This window comes from Athene noctua, chromosome 25, assembly GCF_965140245.1.
Source record: "Athene noctua chromosome 25, bAthNoc1.hap1.1, whole genome shotgun sequence".
Lineage (NCBI taxonomy): Eukaryota > Metazoa > Chordata > Aves > Strigiformes > Strigidae > Athene > Athene noctua.
The window spans coordinates 581,894-600,293 of NC_134061.1; the positions used below are offsets into that span (position 1 = coordinate 581,894).

At 71.6% G+C, this 18,400-nt stretch overlaps 1 protein-coding gene across 3 annotated transcripts; it reads left to right on the top strand.

Annotated features, from left to right (window-relative positions):
* The first annotated feature begins 1,588 nt into the window (after window positions 1-1,588).
* Window positions 1,589-18,041, top strand: LOC141970398 (signal transducer and activator of transcription 5B). 3 transcript variants are annotated; one of them, XM_074926971.1, is made up of 19 exons: window positions 1,589-1,692; window positions 12,137-12,274; window positions 12,377-12,533; window positions 12,619-12,708; window positions 12,808-12,982; window positions 13,059-13,189; window positions 13,267-13,418; window positions 13,492-13,647; window positions 13,749-13,928; window positions 14,069-14,156; window positions 14,265-14,387; window positions 14,564-14,656; window positions 14,782-14,988; window positions 15,367-15,461; window positions 15,530-15,660; window positions 16,234-16,404; window positions 16,608-16,659; window positions 17,016-17,123; window positions 17,190-18,041. In XM_074926971.1, exons 2-19 carry the CDS (start codon window positions 12,147-12,149, stop codon window positions 17,314-17,316), a joined length of 2,364 nt encoding a protein of 787 aa, XP_074783072.1. In that variant the 5' UTR covers window positions 1,589-1,692; window positions 12,137-12,146; the 3' UTR covers window positions 17,317-18,041. The 3 variants fall into 3 exon arrangements, with proteins under 3 accessions (XP_074783072.1, XP_074783074.1, XP_074783073.1); XM_074926973.1 differs by having other exon boundaries at window positions 16,234-16,389; XM_074926972.1 differs by lacking the exon at window positions 1,589-1,692 and adding an exon at window positions 8,735-8,851.
* Window positions 18,042-18,400: the final 359 nt, after the last annotated feature.

Sequence of the window (18,400 nt, forward strand, 5' to 3'; positions counted from 1 at the left end):
CTCTCCCGGCGCTGCGCAGCAGCCACCCGCTGCCCGGGGTGCCCCATCACTCGGGGTGCCCCATCGCCCTGGGGTGCCAGCGCTGCCCGCGAGGTGTTTGGTGTGGGTGGCAGCTGTGCAAGAGCCCCTCGGGCTGGTTTTCTGGTGCAACCTCTCCCTGTTTGGGGGTGCCAGAGGAGCAGGCAGCGCCTCGAGTCTCCTGACAGCTCATGGGGGATGCGGTATCCTGGGAGGGGGGATGCGCGGGCGCCCGGTCCCAGCACCCTCACGCCGCTGATGCACGGGGATGTGGCAGCGGTGGGGACCTCGCTCGTGCCGGTGTCAGCCCCGGGCCTGCAGCGGTGTCCAAGGGGGAGCCGAGCTCGTGGCACGTGGAACAGTCACTGGCCAGAGGCAGCATGAGGCAGCCCCGCAGCCGCGAGGGAGCAGGACACCAGGGCCTGGGGAGCCCCGGCCAGGCGCGCGCGGGGAGCCCCGGTCTGGCTGATAAAGCAGCTGATAAACCCCACGGACCCCACGACACGGGGCTGGCGGCCCCGTCCTGCAACAGCCCCGGCTGCACACAAACGTGGCTGCGCTCCGGCCAGGCCCGGGCCCGGTGCTGCGCCCGGGGGTGGATGGACCCGCTCCAGCCGCGGCGGCACCGTGCGGGCACGCGCAGGGGTGCAGGGAACCTGCCGGGACTCTGCCATCGGGAGGTGGCTCGTGGCTGCCACGTTTGTCCCCGCGGGTCTCGTCTTTTGGACAACTTGTGTCCCCGGAGGCTCCTCACCCCAGGACCCCCCTGGGCGGGCACGGCCGCCCCTCCCGGTGAGCCCGGCCTGAGCCGCCCCGGCCCCGTGCCCCTCGCTCCGGGTGCCCCCCGTGTGCCCGTGGCTGCGTGGCCAGAAGGGAGGAAGCCGGCGGGGCCGGAGGGAGCCGGGCGATGGTGTCACTCCTCGACGGGATTCCCTCTGGCTCCTCGGACTCGCAGGCAAACCCCGGCAGGACCCACGCGGCTCCCGCGGGAAACCCGCTCGGGCTCGGGGCGGCGGCGGCAGCCGAGGCCTGCGGGCAGCGCGGCGCGGAGGGACCGCTGAGGAAGATTATTAAGAAATATAAAGAGCTGCCAGAGGCAGGAACCGCGTCTCCGCGGCCCGGTGGCCGTCGGGGACGTGCCGCAGCGGGGCCGGCCAGTGCGTGGCGGGGCCGGTGGCCACGGGGCCGCGGGGAAAGGTCCCGTCCTGTGGGCCAGGGCAGCGGCGAGGGGCAACCGGCCAGAGACCCGGGGCACCGGGAGGGATGTGGGAGGAGGGAGAGGTGCAGACGTGGCTCCCGGTGCCCAGGGGGGGTCCCGGCCGTGCCCGGTGCCGGTGCCGGCTCCTCCCGGTACCGGTTTGGGCACCCTTGGGCTTCCTCGAGCTTCCCGGTACTCGGTGCCGGTTTGTGCCCCCCACCCCCCCTCCCCGTAGCCTTCAGCGGCTGCGGGCTCAGCCGGCGCCCCGTGCCCGGTGCCCGGTGCCGTTACCCGGTGCCGGCGGCGCGGGGGGGGCGGGCGGGGGCGGGGCCGCGGGGGGGCGGGGCCGCGCGGGCCGGGCCGGGCGGCGGCGGGGGGGGCGGCGGCGGCGGCGGCCGGAGGGGGCAGAGCGGCGGCGGAGCCGAGCGCCCAGAGCGGCCGGAGCAGCGGAGCCGCAGCCGCCGCGGCGGCCGCAGGTAGGGGCGGGACCGGGGCCGCCATCGCCGCCGGGACCGGGGCCGGGGCCGGGGCCGGGGCCGGGGCCGGGGCCGCTTTCGCTTTCCGCGGCCGGGGTGGGGGGCGGCGGGCCCGGGGGGCGCCTGCGGCGGGGGCGGCCGCGCCTCGGGGTGCGCCTCCCCCCCGCCCGCCGCCCGCCGGTAAATATTTTGGGTGTTTCGTAACTCCCGGCCGGGCGCAGCCCGTCGGCGGGGCCGGGGCCGGGGCGCTGCGGGGGCCCCGGTCGGGCCCGCGGCCTCGCTGCGGGCGGAGGGGCCGCGCAGGTGCGGGCAGGGGCGCGGGCAGCGAGCGGGGCCGCCCCCGGGGGGGGTGTGGGGGGGGCGGACTTTGCGCGGCCGCTGCGCGGGCCGGGGCGGGCGGCGGGGCCGTCCCGGGGCCGCGGCGCATCCCGGGGCGGGGGCGCTCGTCGCCCGGCGGAGCGGGGCCGGGTCCCGTCGGGCCGGGTCGCGCCGGAGCGGCGGCCGAGTCCCGGGGCGGGGAGGGGGGGGCGGTCCCGAGCCCCAGCCCCGGGCGGGGGTTGTCGGGGGGGACCCCCCCGAGGGCCGGGAGCGAGGGTCCCGCTCGGTGGCGGCGGGAGGGGGGGTCCCCGCTGCCAGGGGGAGGCGGATGGAAAATGTTCCCCTGCGCGAGGCGGCAGCGGTGACACCCCCCGGGGTGGCGGTGCCCGGTGGCCTTTCACCCAGCTCCTGCGCCGGCCGGGGCCCAGCCGGGTGACTTCGAGTGGCCACCTGCCCGGGGGGGGGCGGGAGCTGTCGGGGCTCTGTGGCCAGCTGGCCACCGGGCTGGTGCCAGGCCGGGCTCCGGCAGCTCCTCGCCACGACACCGAGCGGCCCCGGGGCTCCCGCGCCCAGCACCGGGGTGCGGGTACCGGCGCTGCCGAGGGCTCCCGGGCGCTGCCACCGCCTGAGCCGCTGACGGCGGCGTGAACGCAGGGGGAGGCTTGGCAGGAGCCCCGCGGCAGGGCCAGGGGCCAGGCCCGGTGGTCGCCCTGCCCGTGGGTGTTGGGGCGTGCTGCCGAGGGGTGCGGGCCTTGGCACTGCCGTGGCAGGACCGCGGTGCGATGCTGGGCCATGTGGCTCGCCCGCGGCAGGGACGTGGCGCACGGGACTCCCCGCGGCGTGGGCCACCTTGTTGCGGCGGGACGTTCCTGCCCCCGGGCTGTGGCCAGCGCCGTGTCCCCGGTGGCACAAGCCCTGATGGAGGCGGTTGAGCCCCGCTGCCCCCCGCCCCCCTTCGGGAGGAAGGCTCCGTGCCCGAGCGCTGCCGCCGCGGTGCTCTCGGGCCGAGGTTTGCCATCGTGGTTCGAGGTGTTGCGGCGGCGCGGGGATCCGGCAGTGGAGGGGGTTTGCCTGGGCCCGGCGCTGGGCCCGGCTCTGCCCCGTCCGCGTGGCCCCGGTGAGGGGGGAGGCTTTGGGGGTGTCGGGGTCGGGTGGCCGCAGCAAGCCCTGGTGCTCCCAGCGCCGTCGCCATCGCAGCCCGACCTGCCGTGGCTCCTGGGTCCCCGCGCTCTGGAGGTGAGGGTGGGGACCATCTCCTTGGGTTTTATAGCCGTCCCTGGAGAAGGGGGGGCTTGTCCTGGGGCTGGGGGGGCTGCGGGTGCAGCCGCGTGGAGGAGGAGCCGGTCGAGAGGTGCCAACAGCTGGTGCCGGCGGACCGGGAACGGGGCGTGACGGGTGGCCGTCACCCGCTCCGCGTTTTGTGGCGCTTGACGGTGTCCTCCCTCGGGGGGGGGGGGTGCACCCCCGACAGTTGTCACTGGAGCCGTCTCTCTGGGGGGGCTGTGCCCGCCTTGTCCCGGGGACGCTCCGGGGCAGGAGGAGGGATGCTGGGGACCGGGAGCTGCCGCCGGAGCTGCTCGGTGCGGGGCTGCACGGAGCCTCCGGAGGGACCTTCCCCTCTCTGCAGGGGAAGTGCTGACTCCAGGGCGGCTGCCAGGTCTTTGCCCTGGGGTTTCCCAGCGCTCTCTCGAGTGATAGCAAAACCCAAATGCTCTGCTTGTGAAAAATCCCTGCTCCTCGCACTCCTCCACGGTGTGGGCGGCGGGGCAGCGAGCGGTGACTGTGCTGTGCCGAGTACAGTAAAGGGGCCCCGTCAGCTGGGAAATGACTTAATGGTTTGCAAGGAATTACTGTAAGCGGGGCTGCGCTCGACGTGCTGCGCCGGGGAGCCCGGGCACGGCGGGACGGCGCGTGGGCCAGCAGGACCCTGCGCCCCCGGCCACGGTCCCTCTGCCCCGCGGGGCTGCGTGTGCTGGGGGACGGAGCCGGGGGCTCCCCGTCCCCCCTCGCCGGGACGGGTCAGGGCTCGGCTCTGTGGCCGCGCAGGCGGCTCGGGCCTGGCAGGCTGGGCTGGCTGCGGGCTCTGGGGCTCCGGCATGCCCCGGGAGAAGTAGCCTCGACAGCTGTAATGTTTCTGTGGCATGCCTTTCCTTTCATGGGGTGTCTATTTTGCAACCCCCAAGTGTTTTGATCCCAGGAGGAAGGGGGTGGGGGTGTTTACCCTGGCACCGCGTGGCCAGTGCAGGGATCCAAGCGGCGCTGGGCATGCCTGAATTCTACATGCAGCAACAGTTCTAGCAACATCTGCTGGCTGATAAAAGGTAGGCTGCTGCGAACCGCTGCTCCCGCCGCGTTGGGAAATGTCGAGGGGGAGGCTTACATGTGAACACGGCTTCCTGGCCGATAGTGCTGAGCCGACTTGCTGATAAAGCAGAATCCACCCATCTTGCTGCACCAGAGGGGCCGGGAGCGCTGGCTGCTCGCGGGCGGACGCGCTTCGGGCCCTGCGCTCGCCCTGGGCCGGCTGGTGACGCGCTGCCGGGCGGCTCCTCGCCGGGCTCGGGCGGCCGCCGGGCTCTAGCCGGCCCGTGACATGGTCACAACTCGCTCCCTCTTCAAACAGTCACTGGTGAGTTTTGCAATCTCCATTTTCGCTGCAACTTCGTGTCTTCCTGTTGTTATGAGATGTCAATGCTGGTTTATAGCAGCTCTGCCAGGGCGGGAATTGGGGAAAAGGCTGGAGCTGGGGCAGAGCTGGGGAGGCCGGCGCGGGCGGCTGGGTGCTGGGTGCTCGCTCTGTCTGGCTTTTCGTCCCTCTTGGCCCGTGGCTGCTGCAAAGCCCTTAGCAGAGCAGGAGGCAGCTCTCGCTGGCGGCGTATCCGAGCCCCTCGCACCGGCTAAAACAGCTGTAAAATGATCTCTGTCCTATTTGGTAGCGTCAACGTGTGGCCCCGGCGCTTTTGGGCTGCGGCTCCGGGCGACACAGCTGCCCTGGCCCGGCACGCTCTGTTTATAACCCCATTAGTCACCTTTTGGAAACGCTTCGGTGGGCGCTCGCGGTGCAGCCGGAGGCCGGGGCTCTGCGGAGCCGCTGCGGAGCGCGGGACGGCGACCGGCAGCTCTCCCACCCGGACACGTTTGTGTGCGCTGGGGGCGAGCGCTGCCCCTGCCCGCTGGCCAGCTCTGACTGCGAGGTTTACCCTCTCTGAGTGACGAGTTTGTTGTGGAAACCATTGGTGTTTGGTTTTTCATTCCCATTCTGACTAGTCCCCGCCTCCAGCAGCGTCCCTGTGTCCCCCCTTTTCCGAAGGCTTTACCCTCTCTCCCCTCTGCTCCGCTGCGGAGCATCTCCCTGCTGCGGCCCCACGCCCGGCCCGGAGCGGCTGCGGGGGGCCCGGAGGGGCAGAGCGTGGTGGGTGCCTCTTCCCTGGGCAGGGCAGCGGGTGCCCTCAGGGCTCCGGCACCGTCTCCCCCGCCCCACGGGGAGCAGGAGCGCGGCGGCGGCCGGAGGGGGGTGGATGCGGCCGGTGCCCGCGTCTCCCCCGGCCCACCTGGGTCCCACAAATCCAGCCCGGCCGGCGACTGGATTAGTGCGATTGTGTGCGCTCGCCGGAGCGCGGCAGATAAATGAAATTGTGTCTCCAGACCCCAATCGGGACTAATTCGATGCTGAAATGAGCTTAATCCTCAAGTCCTTCTGACCAGCCCATCCCTCCGGGGCCGGTGCTGGTCTGAGCAGGGATTAGCAGCGAGCCCGGGGCTGTGCTGGGGGCTGGCGTGGGACCCCGGGGCCGTGCCGGGGTGTCTGTGGGATCCCCGGGAAGCGGCTTGTTGGAAGAGGCCCCACGAGGATGAACCGGCTGGCGGGGGTGTGGGGGCTCCTCCCTTGTCCCAGATCTGCCTGGCCCATCCCTGGGGGGTCCCGGGGATCCTGGGGTCACCCATCATCCCTCCCAGGGTAGAGGATGGGGACGGGGTCGGACCCTCCCGGCTGGAGCGGTGCGAGGGCAGCGTGTGGGTCCCTGGAGGCAGCACCCCCCGTGGGCGGGGGGTTCACCCCAGCTTGGGCTGGGTCGTGATTATTGCGGGGGAAAAATATCTTCACCGAGTGCCCTGGCACGGCGGCTGCACGTCCCCTCCCGGGCGAGGGCCGGTGCCTGCCTGGAGCCGGGATGCTCCGTTCCCTCCCCGGGGTTCCCCCGCCGGCCTGGGGGAAGCCCCGGGACCCCGAGAGCTCCCTGCGGGGCCAGCCCGGGGCCGGTTGATTCGGCTGCTGGACCCCAGGGAGCCGGGAGTAATTCAAGCTCTGCCCAGGCCTCTCTAATCCCGTCTGCGGGTTTACGGCGGGGGTAGCATCGGCGCTGGTGGGGTGTGGGCTCCCCGCGGTGGATGTCCCGCAGGATCCACGCGGGATTTGTGCCCGCGGGGGCTGGGTGGGTGCTTGGCTCTGCCGGCGTGGCTGCGCGGCGCGTCCTGCCCGCCTGGCTCCCGCTCCGGCGCAGGCTGCCCGTGTCTGCCCGGGCGGGCAGGCTGCCTGCACCGCGCTGCCCGGCTCTGCTCGGCCCCGGGGGGTGGCAACGTGGCCAGGGCCCCCCTGCTCTGCCGCGGGGCTGGGTGGTGACGCAGCGCCTGCACCCGGCCGTGCCCGCCCCAGGGTGGCTCTCGCTGCCCCGGGGTTGTTTTCAGTTGAGGTGCCAGACCCTGGATTTGAGGGATTTTGCTGGGATTTCGTTGGGTATTTTTGGGGTTTGGTTTGATGCGGTGTCTGGGCCTCTGTGGTTACAAGGGAAAATCTGAAGAGGGGAGAAAAACCTTTCCCAAGGGTGGTAAATGCCAGCAGGCAGGTACAGCCCCAGGCTGGCGGCATGGGCTGAGCTGGGGGCAGCTCCTGGCCCTGACCCCCTCCAGCACTTGGGCGGCGGCACCGGGCCCCGGCTGGGGCGTCTCCACCTGCGTGTGGGGCCGGTTTCTCCCTGGGCAGCGTCAGGCCGCGCGTGGGGTTTCCTCGTTCCTGTACCGGTGTGAGTTCTCTATTTTTTGGCTCTCAGAGTTTCTGGGATACTCGGCTGGTCGTGGTGCTGCTGGGGGCTGCGGGGCCCGTCAGCTCTGCCTTTGGGGGGACACGTTGTGTTTGCAGAGCCGGTCGTGCCCCTCCTGCGAGCCCTGCGGGTTCCGACCCCACTCACCCCGCCGGGCCGCGGGGGTTTCCAGTCTGGGCCGGGGGCTCTGGGACGGTTGGCTGCCGCCTCCCCGATGCTGCCGGGGCAAAGCCGTCGGCTGCTGCCGCGCTTCTGCGGGAGACAAACAAAACCCATCAAAGCACCGAGCTTCTAGAAGGAGCTCTCCTCCCGCACCGGGCGGGCGCCGCCGCCTCCCAGCCGAAAGCTGGAAACCACAGGCAGGCGTAAAACGGGCGACCTGCCCCGTTCCCAGCACCGCGACCCTCCGCACCGGCTCCACCGCGCCCGGCAGCCCCGGCCGGCAGCTCCGAGCGGGACTGGGGGGCTGGGGGCTGCTCACGGGCACCCCGGTGTCCCTGGGCCGCGTGCCGGGGGGGGCGAGCGGAGCTGGGGGTGCAGGTGAGTCCATCCCATCTCCCCCCGCACTGAGCTCCTGCGTCGCTCCCTGGGGTCCCGTCCCTGGCTGGCGGCTGCCTGGGGGTCTCAGCCCCCCCGAGTCGCAGGGGGCAGAGGCTGTGTCTGGCTCCGGCACCGGGGAGAGCGCGGGGCCCAGCGCGGAGGGGGTGCCAGCCCCGCTGCCTCGGCGGGCACCGTGCGCCGCGGTGGCGGAGGAAGCTGCCGGCAGCCCGGGCTGGCTGCCCTGCGCAGGCAGCTGACATTTTGGAAGGAAATAGCTGCCCTCCGCTCCTTCCTGTAGCGCGGAGCCTGCGAAACGGCCGCCCCGGGAGCCCGGCTGTGCCGGCAGCGCCTGTCTGGAGCCGCGGCCGGGCTGTCCCGGGGCCGGGACACCGGAGCGTTGCGGGGGGCAGAGCGGTGCCAGACCCGGGGTGAGTGCGGCCGCGGGACGGGGCGCCCCGCACCCAGCGGGGGCTGCGCTTCCCGTGCCCTGGGGGTGCTGGGAACCGCGCCGAGCCCTGGGGTGCTGCCAGCCCCCGCCTTGCCCGTGACGGGGGGAGCCCCCAGCTGGGAAGGTCCAGGGGGGTCTGCGGGGCCCGTAGGGTGGGTGCGGGGCCCCCTGTGCCCCCCAGCTGTGGGGCAGGACGTGGTGAGCGGTGGGCAGGCCCACGTGCGAGGGTGAGGGGGGCTGAGCTGGGGGGTCTCCGGCTGAGTGGGGCCGTTGGGCTGCGCAGGGGCTCCAGCGGGTCCCCCGGGGTGAGCCGGTGCGGGCAGGCGGGCGGGTGTCTCTGCCGGGGGCACCGGAGCCCTTCTGCGTGCCAAGCGGCTGCTGTCGCTGCCAGCACCGCCATTCCGGGGCCCGGCTGTGAGCCAGATCCTGCCCCGGAGGAGCCAGCTGGGGGCTGCCCTTCTTGGGGGACACGGGGGACCCTCCCGCTGGGGCTGCCGGGGCGCAGGAGCCAGCGCTGGCGGGGGCAGGACGGGAGCCCCCCAGCAGCACCGGCCGTGGGGCGCGCAGGGCCCAGCCCGGCGGCCGCGAGCGAGGCGACGCTGACCTGGAAGCGATCGCGGCTCCCGGAGGTGCCGAGAAACCACGTGTCCGTGTGTTTACTGCGGCGGGCGCGGGGCTGCGCTGGGGCCCAGCACCGGGGGAGCGCCGTGCCCCCCCCCGGGGGAGGACACCGCTCGCGAGACCCCCCGGGCCGGGGGGCACCGGGCAAAGGGCGGTGCCGGAGCCGCGGCGGCGGAGGGGCTGCGCGGGGCAGGTGTGTGGGAGCGGGGGGGTTACGGCCAGAGCCCTCTGCCGTGACCCCCCCCGGGCTTTGCCTGGCCCCTGCCTGGGACAGAGCGAGGGGCTGCGGTCGGGGGCCGTGCCAGCGCCAGGGCGGGGGGCGTCCTGCCCGCGGGGAGGGCCCTGGGGTGGCTGCGCCGCCAGCGTCCCCCGAGCGTCCGCGGCCGTGCGTGTGCCAGCCCCCGGCGGGCGCTGCCCATGTCCGGGCTTTGCCGTGGCGGCAGCACGTGGGGAGGCGCCGCCGGCCTCGCCCCGGGAGGCGTTTCCCTCCCTTTGCTGCGGACGCGCTCCGGCTCTCCCACGGCTCCTGACCCGGGGCCGGTGCCAGCCCGGTGCCACCGCTCCTGCCCCAGGGCTGTGGCTGCGCCCTCCCCTGCCGTGGGCACATCGGCTGCCCGGACCCAGCGGCGCTGCCAGCCTCCCCCTGCCCGTCCTCTTCCCTGCCTCTGCCCCCCTGAGAGCCCTTTCTGGGTGGGTTTCATCCATTTTCAGCCGGTTTGGTGGTGCCTCCCTGTCGGCAGGAGGCAGCGGGGCTGTCGGGTGCAGAAGTGATGCCCGCCGGCGTTTCTCCTCCATCTGCGCCTCCCCTGCCCGCGCTGTCCCTGCGGGGCTGGGATCCCTCTCCGCGGCCCGTGTCCTACCTCCGGGAATCTGCCGTGGTGCCGCTTTGCAGCCGATAAGTCACCGGTGAGCGCGTTGCTGCGGCTTGCTGAGTTGCTGCTGGTTAACCGAGCTGCAGTAATGGGTGGGTTATAGCTCGCTGCCAGCAAGTAAATGCAAAGTAGCTTAAACCACCGCAATTATCTGTCTCTTGCAGTTGTTTGAGTGTGCGTGTGGCCAGTGGCTGCAGCACAGCTGACCCGTGGCAGCGCCTGACTCTGCAGAAGCGCGGCCTGTCCCTGCCGGGGCACGGGAGCCACAGCCAGTGTCGTGGCCACCGGGGTGGGCAAATGCCGACAGGCTGGAGCTGGCCCTGGCTGCCCGACCCCTGAGAGGTTTTCTGAGCCAGGACGGGGTGATGCGTCGGTGGGGGAGTGCGAGGAGGGAGCTGGTTCCTGGGTGTGGGGGTGAAACCACCCCAAGGCTCCAAGGAGGTCCCTGGGAGCGCTCGCCCGGGGCGGCCGGCGGTGCCGGGGAGGAGCGCGGTGCTGGGCACGGGCCCAGCAGAGCCCGGCTGCCAGCAGGAGCACAGGGCTGCCTGGGAAGGCGGGCGGCTCCGGCTGCACGGTGGGACCGTGGTGCTGTACCTCGTGCCGACGCAGAACCGTTGTCCCAGCCTTGAGCCTCCTGGCCAGAAAACCTCGTTTGGCTCGTGGGAGGCGGCGCTGGTGCTTGTGCTCGGGGCGCCCTGCGGCCCTCGGGGGGGTTTGGTCTGTCAGTCTGTGAGTGAGACACAGGAGATAACAATGAGGTGCTGTTGCGTTGGTGATGCCTGTGGAGGTCGTGTCCAAGCCTGGCCGTAGGGCGGTTTTTGGGGTGTGCTTATGCACCGGGGTGGCCTGGCCCCGGGGACAGCCCTGCCTTTGGTCGGGGCACGTGCCGGGGTTGCCGTGTCGCCATCAGCCCCTTGTAAAGGCCGGGGTGACGCTGGGTCGCCTTCCAGCAGGCGCCCGGCAGCGATGCTCACGCTCCTGCTCCCGGGCTGGCACCGCCGGAGCGCGGTGTCTGCCGCTCGCCGCAGCAGCAGCCAGAGACTCGTTGCTTAACAACACGCTGGAGTGGAATAGGAAGTGTTTTGTCACCGCGAGATGGGAAGAGATCACCATTTTCTCGACAGGCAGGGCAGCGTTTGTTTGCCGTGTCCGTGCGGGCGTCCCCGCTGCCCCAGGCACCTCGGCCGTTTGTGGCACAGTGGCACCGGCGGGGCCGTGGCTGCTCTCCTCGGCTCCGCTGGTTTTCATCGATGCCCCTTATCAAGCATCCACAATTTCTAACGGCTGTCGGCCATCCCGCCTTCCCTTCCCCTCCTCGCCTGCGTTTTTATGCCTCCTCAGGCCCCTCCTTGCCAGCAGGATTTCCAACCCAGTGATTTCTGTGAATGTGGAAACGTTCCTCCCTTTTTATAGGGGAAAAATTCATTTTTAGCCAACTCTCAGTTATTGTTCCTCTTCCTGCGTGGGGGTGGTTGCGCGGGGCTCAGGGGCTCCGGCCGTGGCTGCTCCACTTGGACCCGCTGCCACCGTCCCCGGCGCCCACCTGCCCGCGGGACGGCACCGGCGGCTTTTGGAGCCCCTCAGGCCACCGGGTACTTGAGAGGCCGAAGAGCGCGTTTTGGGGAGGGAGGGAGGGAGACGGAGACGCAGCCGCTGCCGGCGCGGTCCCGGCTCCCTCTGATTGTCACCAGCCGGTGCAGTAACCGGATCCCGTCCCGGTCACCCGGCCTTGGGACGCAGCCCGAGGCCTCGCGCCCCTGCCCGGCACCTCTGCGCGGCGCTGAATCCCGGTGGTTTGGGTGTGAGTGTGTCTAAACACGATTTATTGCTGCATCCTCGGCTCGGAGGGGCCGCGAGCCCCCCAGGCCCTCCCTCGTCTCTCGCCATTGCGTCACCCTTGGACGTGACTCCAGGTTGTTTTTCCAGGCCCCCCCCAAGCTGCAGACACAACTGTGGTGGGGGACGCTCTGGCTTTTTATAGCTGCTGTCCCCGGCCGCCCTCGCTCCCCGCCTGCTGCGGTGTGAGCCGGGGTGCCGGGGCCGGGGGGATCTGGCAGCTCCTGCGCGGAGCTGGGGCTGCCCCAGAACTCGCTCTGGGCGGCTCCGCGCTCCGGCCGGCGTCTGCGGGAGCTGCGGGGCCACGCGGGCGCTCGGGGCCGGGGCTGCTCCTGCCCGTCCGCCTGCCAGCGCTGCCAGGGTGTGGGCAGGAGCCGGGACGAGCGCGGGGGGGGCCTCTGCTCTGCGTCACACTGGATTTTTCGCCAGCCCTCCCCCCGGCCCCGTTTCCTCATTTGCGTGGCCAGCGATGGCTGCGATCCCGCGGCGCAGCGAGGGGAAATGATTACCATGTGGAGAGGCAGCGCAGAGGCGCATTCGTGGCCTTGGACCCCCCCAGGGCTCTTCCTAGAAGAGGGGGTGACTCAGAGCCGGGCTCCCCGGTCCCTGCACGGCCCTTCCTTCTGCAGCTGGCGGCGGCTCTGGCAGCACTGGAGAACCGGGAGGTTCCTGCAAAGGGCTTCAGGGACCCAGAGCCTCCTGCAGAGGGCTTCGGGGGTGCCCAGGCCGGACCCCGCCCGCGGCGCGGTGACGAGCCGGTGTCCCCGCAGGTGCTGAGCCATGGCGGTGTGGATCCAGGCGCAGCAGCTCCAGGGCGAAGCCCTGCGGCAGATGCAGGCGCTCTACGGGCAGCACTTCCCCATCGAGGTGCGGCACTACCTGTCGCAGTGGATCGAGAGCCAGGCATGGTGGGTCGGCGGGTCCCCGTCCCGGGGGGCGCTGGCGGGTGCCCCCCTCTGCCCGGGAGCGCCAGGGCCGCCCTGAGACCACTGCTCTGCTCTGCGCCGCAGGGACTCCATCGACCTCGACAACCCCCAGGAGAACGTGAAGGCGACGCAGCTGCTGGAGGGGCTGATCCAGGAGCTGCAGAAGAAGGCCGACCATCAGGTGGGCGAAGACGGCTTCCTGCTGAAGATCAAGCTGGGGCACTACGCCACGCAGCTGCAGGCAAGCGGGGGGCCGTGGGAGGGGGCTGCGGGGCGGCGGGGGGGTCCCTGTCCCGTGCCCGGCTCAGGCGTCGCTCCCCCCGCAGAACACGTACGACCGGTGCCCCATGGAGCTGGTGCGCTGCATCCGGCACATCCTCTACCACGAGCAGCGGCTGGTGCGGGAGGCGAACAACGTGAGTGGGGGTGAGGGAGCGGGTCCTGCCCCTGGGGAGGGGGCACTCTGGGACACGGAGGGTCCCCAGCCGTGCTGACGCGCCCCGTGCCCCGCGCAGAGCCCCTCGCCAGCCGGCTCCCTCGTGGACGCCATGTCCCAGAAGCACCTGCAGATCAACCAGACCTTCGAGGAGCTGCGGCTCATCACGCAGGACTCGGAGAACGAGCTCAAGAAGCTGCAGCAGACGCAGGAGTATTTCATCATTCAGTACCAGGAGAACATGCGCCTCCAAGGTGGGTGGGGGCCCAGGGGGGGTGCTGGGGCCGGGCGCTGGCGGTGCTGACCCTAACACCACGCCCTGTCCCCCAGCCCAGTTCTCCCAGCTCTCCCAGCTGGGCCCCCAGGAGCGCCTGTCGCGGGAGACGACGCTGCAGCAGAAGAAAGCGTCGCTGGAGGCCTGGCTGCACCGGGAGGCCCAGACACTACAGCAGTACCGCGTGGTGAGTGGCGCCGTCCCCATCGCGCCGTCCCCATCGCGCCGTCCCCGCGCCCCGTCACGCCGTGTCCCGCCTCGCAGGACTTGGCTGAGAAGCACCAGAAGACGCTGCAGCTGCTGCGCAAGCAGCAAACGACCATCCTGGATGACGAGCTGATCCAGTGGAAGCGTCGGCAGCAGCTCGCGGGGAACGGGGGTCCCCCCGAGGGCACCCTGGACGTGCTGCAGACCTGGTGGGTGCCAGGGCCTGGCGGGACGGGGCGGGGTGCTGAGCCCCGGCGTGGTGCTGAGCCCCGCTCCCCCCAGGTGCGAGAAGCTGGCAGAGATCATCTGGCAGAACCGGCAGCAGATCCGCCGGGCCGAGCACTTGTGCCAGCAGCTGCCGATCCCGGGCCCGGTGGAGGAGATGCTGTCGGAGCTGAACGGCACCATCACCGACATCATCTCCGCCCTGGTGACCAGGTAGCGGTGGGGGCCCGGCGCGGCCGAGGCGCTCGGCAGGGTGGGGGGGCCGGGTTGGGGCTGTTCTGCCTGCCCGGCCCTGATCCCTGTGCCCCCCCCAGCACCTTCATCATCGAGAAGCAGCCCCCCCAGGTGCTGAAGACACAGACCAAGTTCGCAGCCACCGTGCGGCTCCTGGTGGGGGGGAAGCTGAACGTGCACATGAACCCCCCCCAGGTGAAGGCCACCATCATCAGCGAGCAGCAAGCCAAGGCCCTGCTGAAGAACGAGAGCACCCGCAAGTAATGCCTGGGGGGGCTGGGGGAGTAACGGGGGGGTAACGGGGCTGCCGAGGCCAGGGGGGAGCAGGATCCGGAGCTGGGGGTGCGGGGGGGCCACACCTCGCCCCGGTGGTGCCTGACCCTGCACCTTCCTGCGGCAGCGAGAGCAGCGGGGAGATCCTCAACAACTGCTGCGTGATGGAGTATCACCAGGCCACCGGGACGCTCAGCGCCCACTTCCGCAACATGGTGAGCGCCCGCCCGGCCCGCGCGCCTCCCTCCCGTCCCCTGCCGTCCCCGTGTTCACCCCGGTGCCCCCCGTGTCCGTCCCCCCCCTCACCCCTTGTGTCCCTGCAGTCCCTGAAGCGGATCAAGCGCTCGGACCGACGCGGGGCTGAGTCGGTGACAGAGGAGAAGTTCACCATCCTCTTCGAGTCACAGTTCAGTGTCGGTGGCAACGAGCTGGTCTTCCAGGTGAAGGTAAAGCCGCCGGCCACATTCCCCGGGCCTGGGTGAGCCACGGGCACTCTGCCCGCGGGTGTGGGGCAGGGTTGGGGCCATGGGGTGCCTGTGCAGGCCGGGGTGGCCTGGGGGTGCCCATGGGCGACGCTCCTGCGGTGCCCCACAGCCCGTCCCGGTGGTCTTCCTCCCCGCAGACGCTGTCCCTGCCCGTGGTGGTGATCGTGCACGGGAGCCAAGACAACAACGCCACGGCCACCGTGCTCTGGGACAACGCCTTCGCCGAGCCCGTGAGTGCCAGCCGCGCGGGGCGGGGCGGCCCCATGCGCCCCGGGGGGCTGCGGGAGTCGGGCTCCGTCTCCCGGCCTGGAGGCGGCCGGCGGGGTCGGTGCTGAGCCCCCTCTGTGCCCCCCAGGGCCGCGTGCCCTTCGCCGTGCCCGACAAGGTGCAGTGGCCGCAGCTCTGCGAGGCGCTCAACATGAAGTTCAAGGCGGAGGTGCAGAGCAGCCGCGGGCTGACCAAGGAGAACTTGGTGTTCCTGGCGCAGAAGCTCTTCAACAGCACCAGCTCCCACCTGGAGGACTACAGCAGCACCACGGTGTCCTGGTCCCAGTTCAACCGGGTGAGCCGGGCTCTGCCCCGGGGCGCCAGGGCCTTGGCTACGCCTGCGGCGCCCGTGCGGGACGGGGCTGCAGCGGGGCGGGAGGTGTCGGCTTCCTCGCGGGGAGGCACACGGGGTGCTGTAGGGCCCCAGACGGGGGCTGTGTGCTCGGGGAGGCCTCGCTGGCGCTGCCCGGGGACTGTGCCAACCCCCCCGGGCTGTGCCGCCAGGCCGGGCTGACCCACGCCTGGTTTGGCGGCACTGGTGGGTGCCCCCCAGCTCCGGGTCCCCCCCAGGTCTGGGTCCCCGAGTCTCCGCGGCTGCGCCCAACGCTTGTGCTGTTTAACGTCAGCTACGAGGCTGGAGGCGGGAGCGCTCATTTTCTGGGGGTTTCAACAGGAAAACCTGCCCGGGAGGAATTACACCTTCTGGCAGTGGTTTGACGGGGTGATGGAGGTGCTGAAGAAGCATCTGAAGCCGCACTGGAACGACGGGTAAGAGCCGCCCTGCCCCGCGCTGCCCGGCCCCGAGCCCCCCGCCCTGACCCCCCCGCTCCGCCTAGGGCCATCCTGGGCTTCGTCAACAAGCAGCAGGCGCACGACCTGCTCATCAACAAGCCCGACGGGACCTTCCTCCTGCGCTTCAGCGACTCGGAGATCGGCGGCATCACCATCGCGTGGAAGTTCGACTCCTGTGAGTGCGCGCTGGGAGCCGGCACCCCCCGACCCCCCCGGCCCAGGGCTCGGCCGTCCCGCGCCCACGGGGCTGCTGCTGCTCCGGCACCTCCTGCCTCGGTCGGGCACCGGCGCCGCACGCGGGAGCCTGCGCCAGCGCCCTGGCTGCCCTCGGGGCCCCGGCGCTGCAGCCGTGGCCGCATCCAGCCACGGGAGGAGGGACCGGGCTGAACCCTCGGCCCCGGCCGTGGGGATTTACCCGGGGCCGTGTGAAACGCGGTGGCTCCGTGGTGCTTCCCGGTGCACAGGCTTTGCACGGGACGCCGGACCCCGTGCGGCAAGTCTGCTGGGCACCGTTCTCCCTGAGAGCGACTGCCGGGGGTCACGGGGCCGAGGAGCCCCCAGAGCCCCCGCGCTGGGGGCACCTGCCCCGGTTCCCTGTCCCTCCTGGCTCATCCTGTTTTCTGGCGACTGGTGTTTTGTCCTTAAATGTTGCCGGGGCGGGAAACGGTGTCTGACGTTCGACGTGATCCCGCAGCCCCGCTCTGTCCCGGCTCAGGGCCTCACCCCCGGCCTTGCTCTTGTCTTCCAGCCGAGAGAATGTTCTGGAACCTGATGCCTTTCACCACCAGGGACTTCTCCATCCGCTCCCTGGCCGACCGCCTCGGGGACCTCAGTTACCTCATCTACGTGTTCCCCGACCGGCCCAAGGACGAGGTTTTCTCCAAGTACTACACACCGGTTCTCTGTGAGTCCACGCCAGGTAGCGCTGCCCCTTCCCCCGCGCGCGTCCCCCTCCTCCTGCCTCCGCCCGGGCTGGAGCCGGGGCTCTCAGCATCCCCCCACCCCGGGGCCGCATCCAGCCCCGCGGGGGCTCTGCCCCGGCGCCCCCTCAGCCCCCGGCCCCCCGCAGGCTCGCGGCACGTGCCAGCGGCTCGGGGCCTTAGCGCTGCTCCTTTCCTCTAGCTAAAGCCGTGGACGGATACGTGAAGCCGCAGATCAAGCAAGTGGTGCCAGAGTAAGCCTGATCCTGAGCGCAGACCCTGGGCGGCCCTCGGTATCGTCCCCGGCCGGGGCGCCCGGCAGCCCCGGGCACCTCTGCTTGTGGTGCTGAGGCTGCGGGGGGCTGAGCCGGCGCTGGGGGCTGAGCGGGGCTCTGCGCTCCCCGGGGAGGTGGACACCCCCCTCGCCGTGCAGGGGACCGGGCACCCCGCGGCTTGTCCCTGTTGGCGGGTGTGGGGTTTGGGTCCCCTGCGGGCGCCCCCCCGGGAGCGGGAGCTGCCGGGCGGAGGTGAGGGGGATTCCCGAGCACAGCGTCACCCGGGGGAGCGCGTCCTGTCCCCCCCCAGCGCTCACGAGCCCCCGTCCCCCCAGGTTTGTCAGCGCATCAGGCGATTCTGCCCCCGGAGGGGCCACCTACATGGACCAGGCTCCCTCGCCCGCCGTCTGCTCCCAGCCCCATTACAACATGTACACCCAGAAGTAGGTATCGCGTCCCCCGGCCCCGCCCTGCCGCGGCCGCCCCCCCCTCACCCCTGCCTCCCGCAGCCCCGACGCCGTGCTGGACCCCGAGGGGGACTTCGACCTGGACGACACCATGGACGTGGCGAGGCACGTGGAGGAGCTGCTGCGGCGCCCCGTGGACAGTCAGTGGATCCCCCACGCCCAGTCGTGACGGGCGGGCGCCCGGCCCCCCGCCCCCGGGACTGTGCTGTGTTCGTGTCTCTGTGCCGGGGGGGCGGCGGGGGGGCCCTGCCCCGGAGATTTGCTCTGTGCTGCCCCGAAACGCAGGCTGGTGTCCGGCTCTTTGGTGTTTATGCCCTTGTATAAACAGCAGCGGATTTGTCGCATGGTTTTCCTGTATGTTCCTTTTAAGAGGCCCAGCTTCGGCTTTCCGCTTCTGCAAGCGCCGGCCCCGCGCCCCCCCGCGCCCCCCCGCTCCCCGCCGAGGGGCTGCTGGGGTGGGGGCCGGGGGCCGGCCTCGCCTTCGCTTCTTGCAGTCGTCACTAAGGATGTGAGTGTGGCTGCCGTGTGCGACCCCTGGCCCCGGGCCCGGGGGGGCGCAGCGGGCTCCGGTGTGTGTGGGGGGTCACCCGCGGCTCCCCCCGGCCCACGCCAGCGCCCTGCTCTGTAGCTGCGGGGTCCCCTCCTGGGCCCCGGCTCCGGCCCCCCGAGGAGGGGGGAGCCCCTTCGGCTCCCGGCCTCGGTGTCCCCCCCCGGTGCGGGAGCAGCAGGGGGAGGCAGGGCGGGAGGGTGCTCTGGCAGTGAGGGTGCTCGGGGGGGGCGCGGAGCCCTCTGCCCCCCCCCGCCTCTCCCCTCACCCTGGCCGAGAAGCTCTGGGGTCCTGGCCATGTTATTTTTCTACCACAGAGTAAATAAAGCACGGAATATTTTTGTAACACAAAAGCTCTGGGTTTCACGTGTGTCTTGGGGAGGAAGGGGGGGTCCCTGCCCTGGTGTGCTGGGGGGGCAGCCAGGGGCTCGGGGTGTCACGGGGGGCCCTGTGCTCCCCGTCTCTGCATGACACAGGGTAGGCGAGCGGGGGGGGGGGTTTGGGGCCGGGCCCCCGCTTCCCCCCCCCGCCGGCACAGGCGGCCCGGGGGGGGGGGCAGCCGCTGGGGACCGGGGGCTGGGGACGTTTTCCCAGGGAAGAAGCAAAACAAATTGCACAATTTTTTAAAAAAGGAGCCTGCGCTTGCCGAGGCGGGGAAAGGGGGGGGGGCGTTGCTTTTGGGTTTAGCTGCGATTTAATCCTCCGC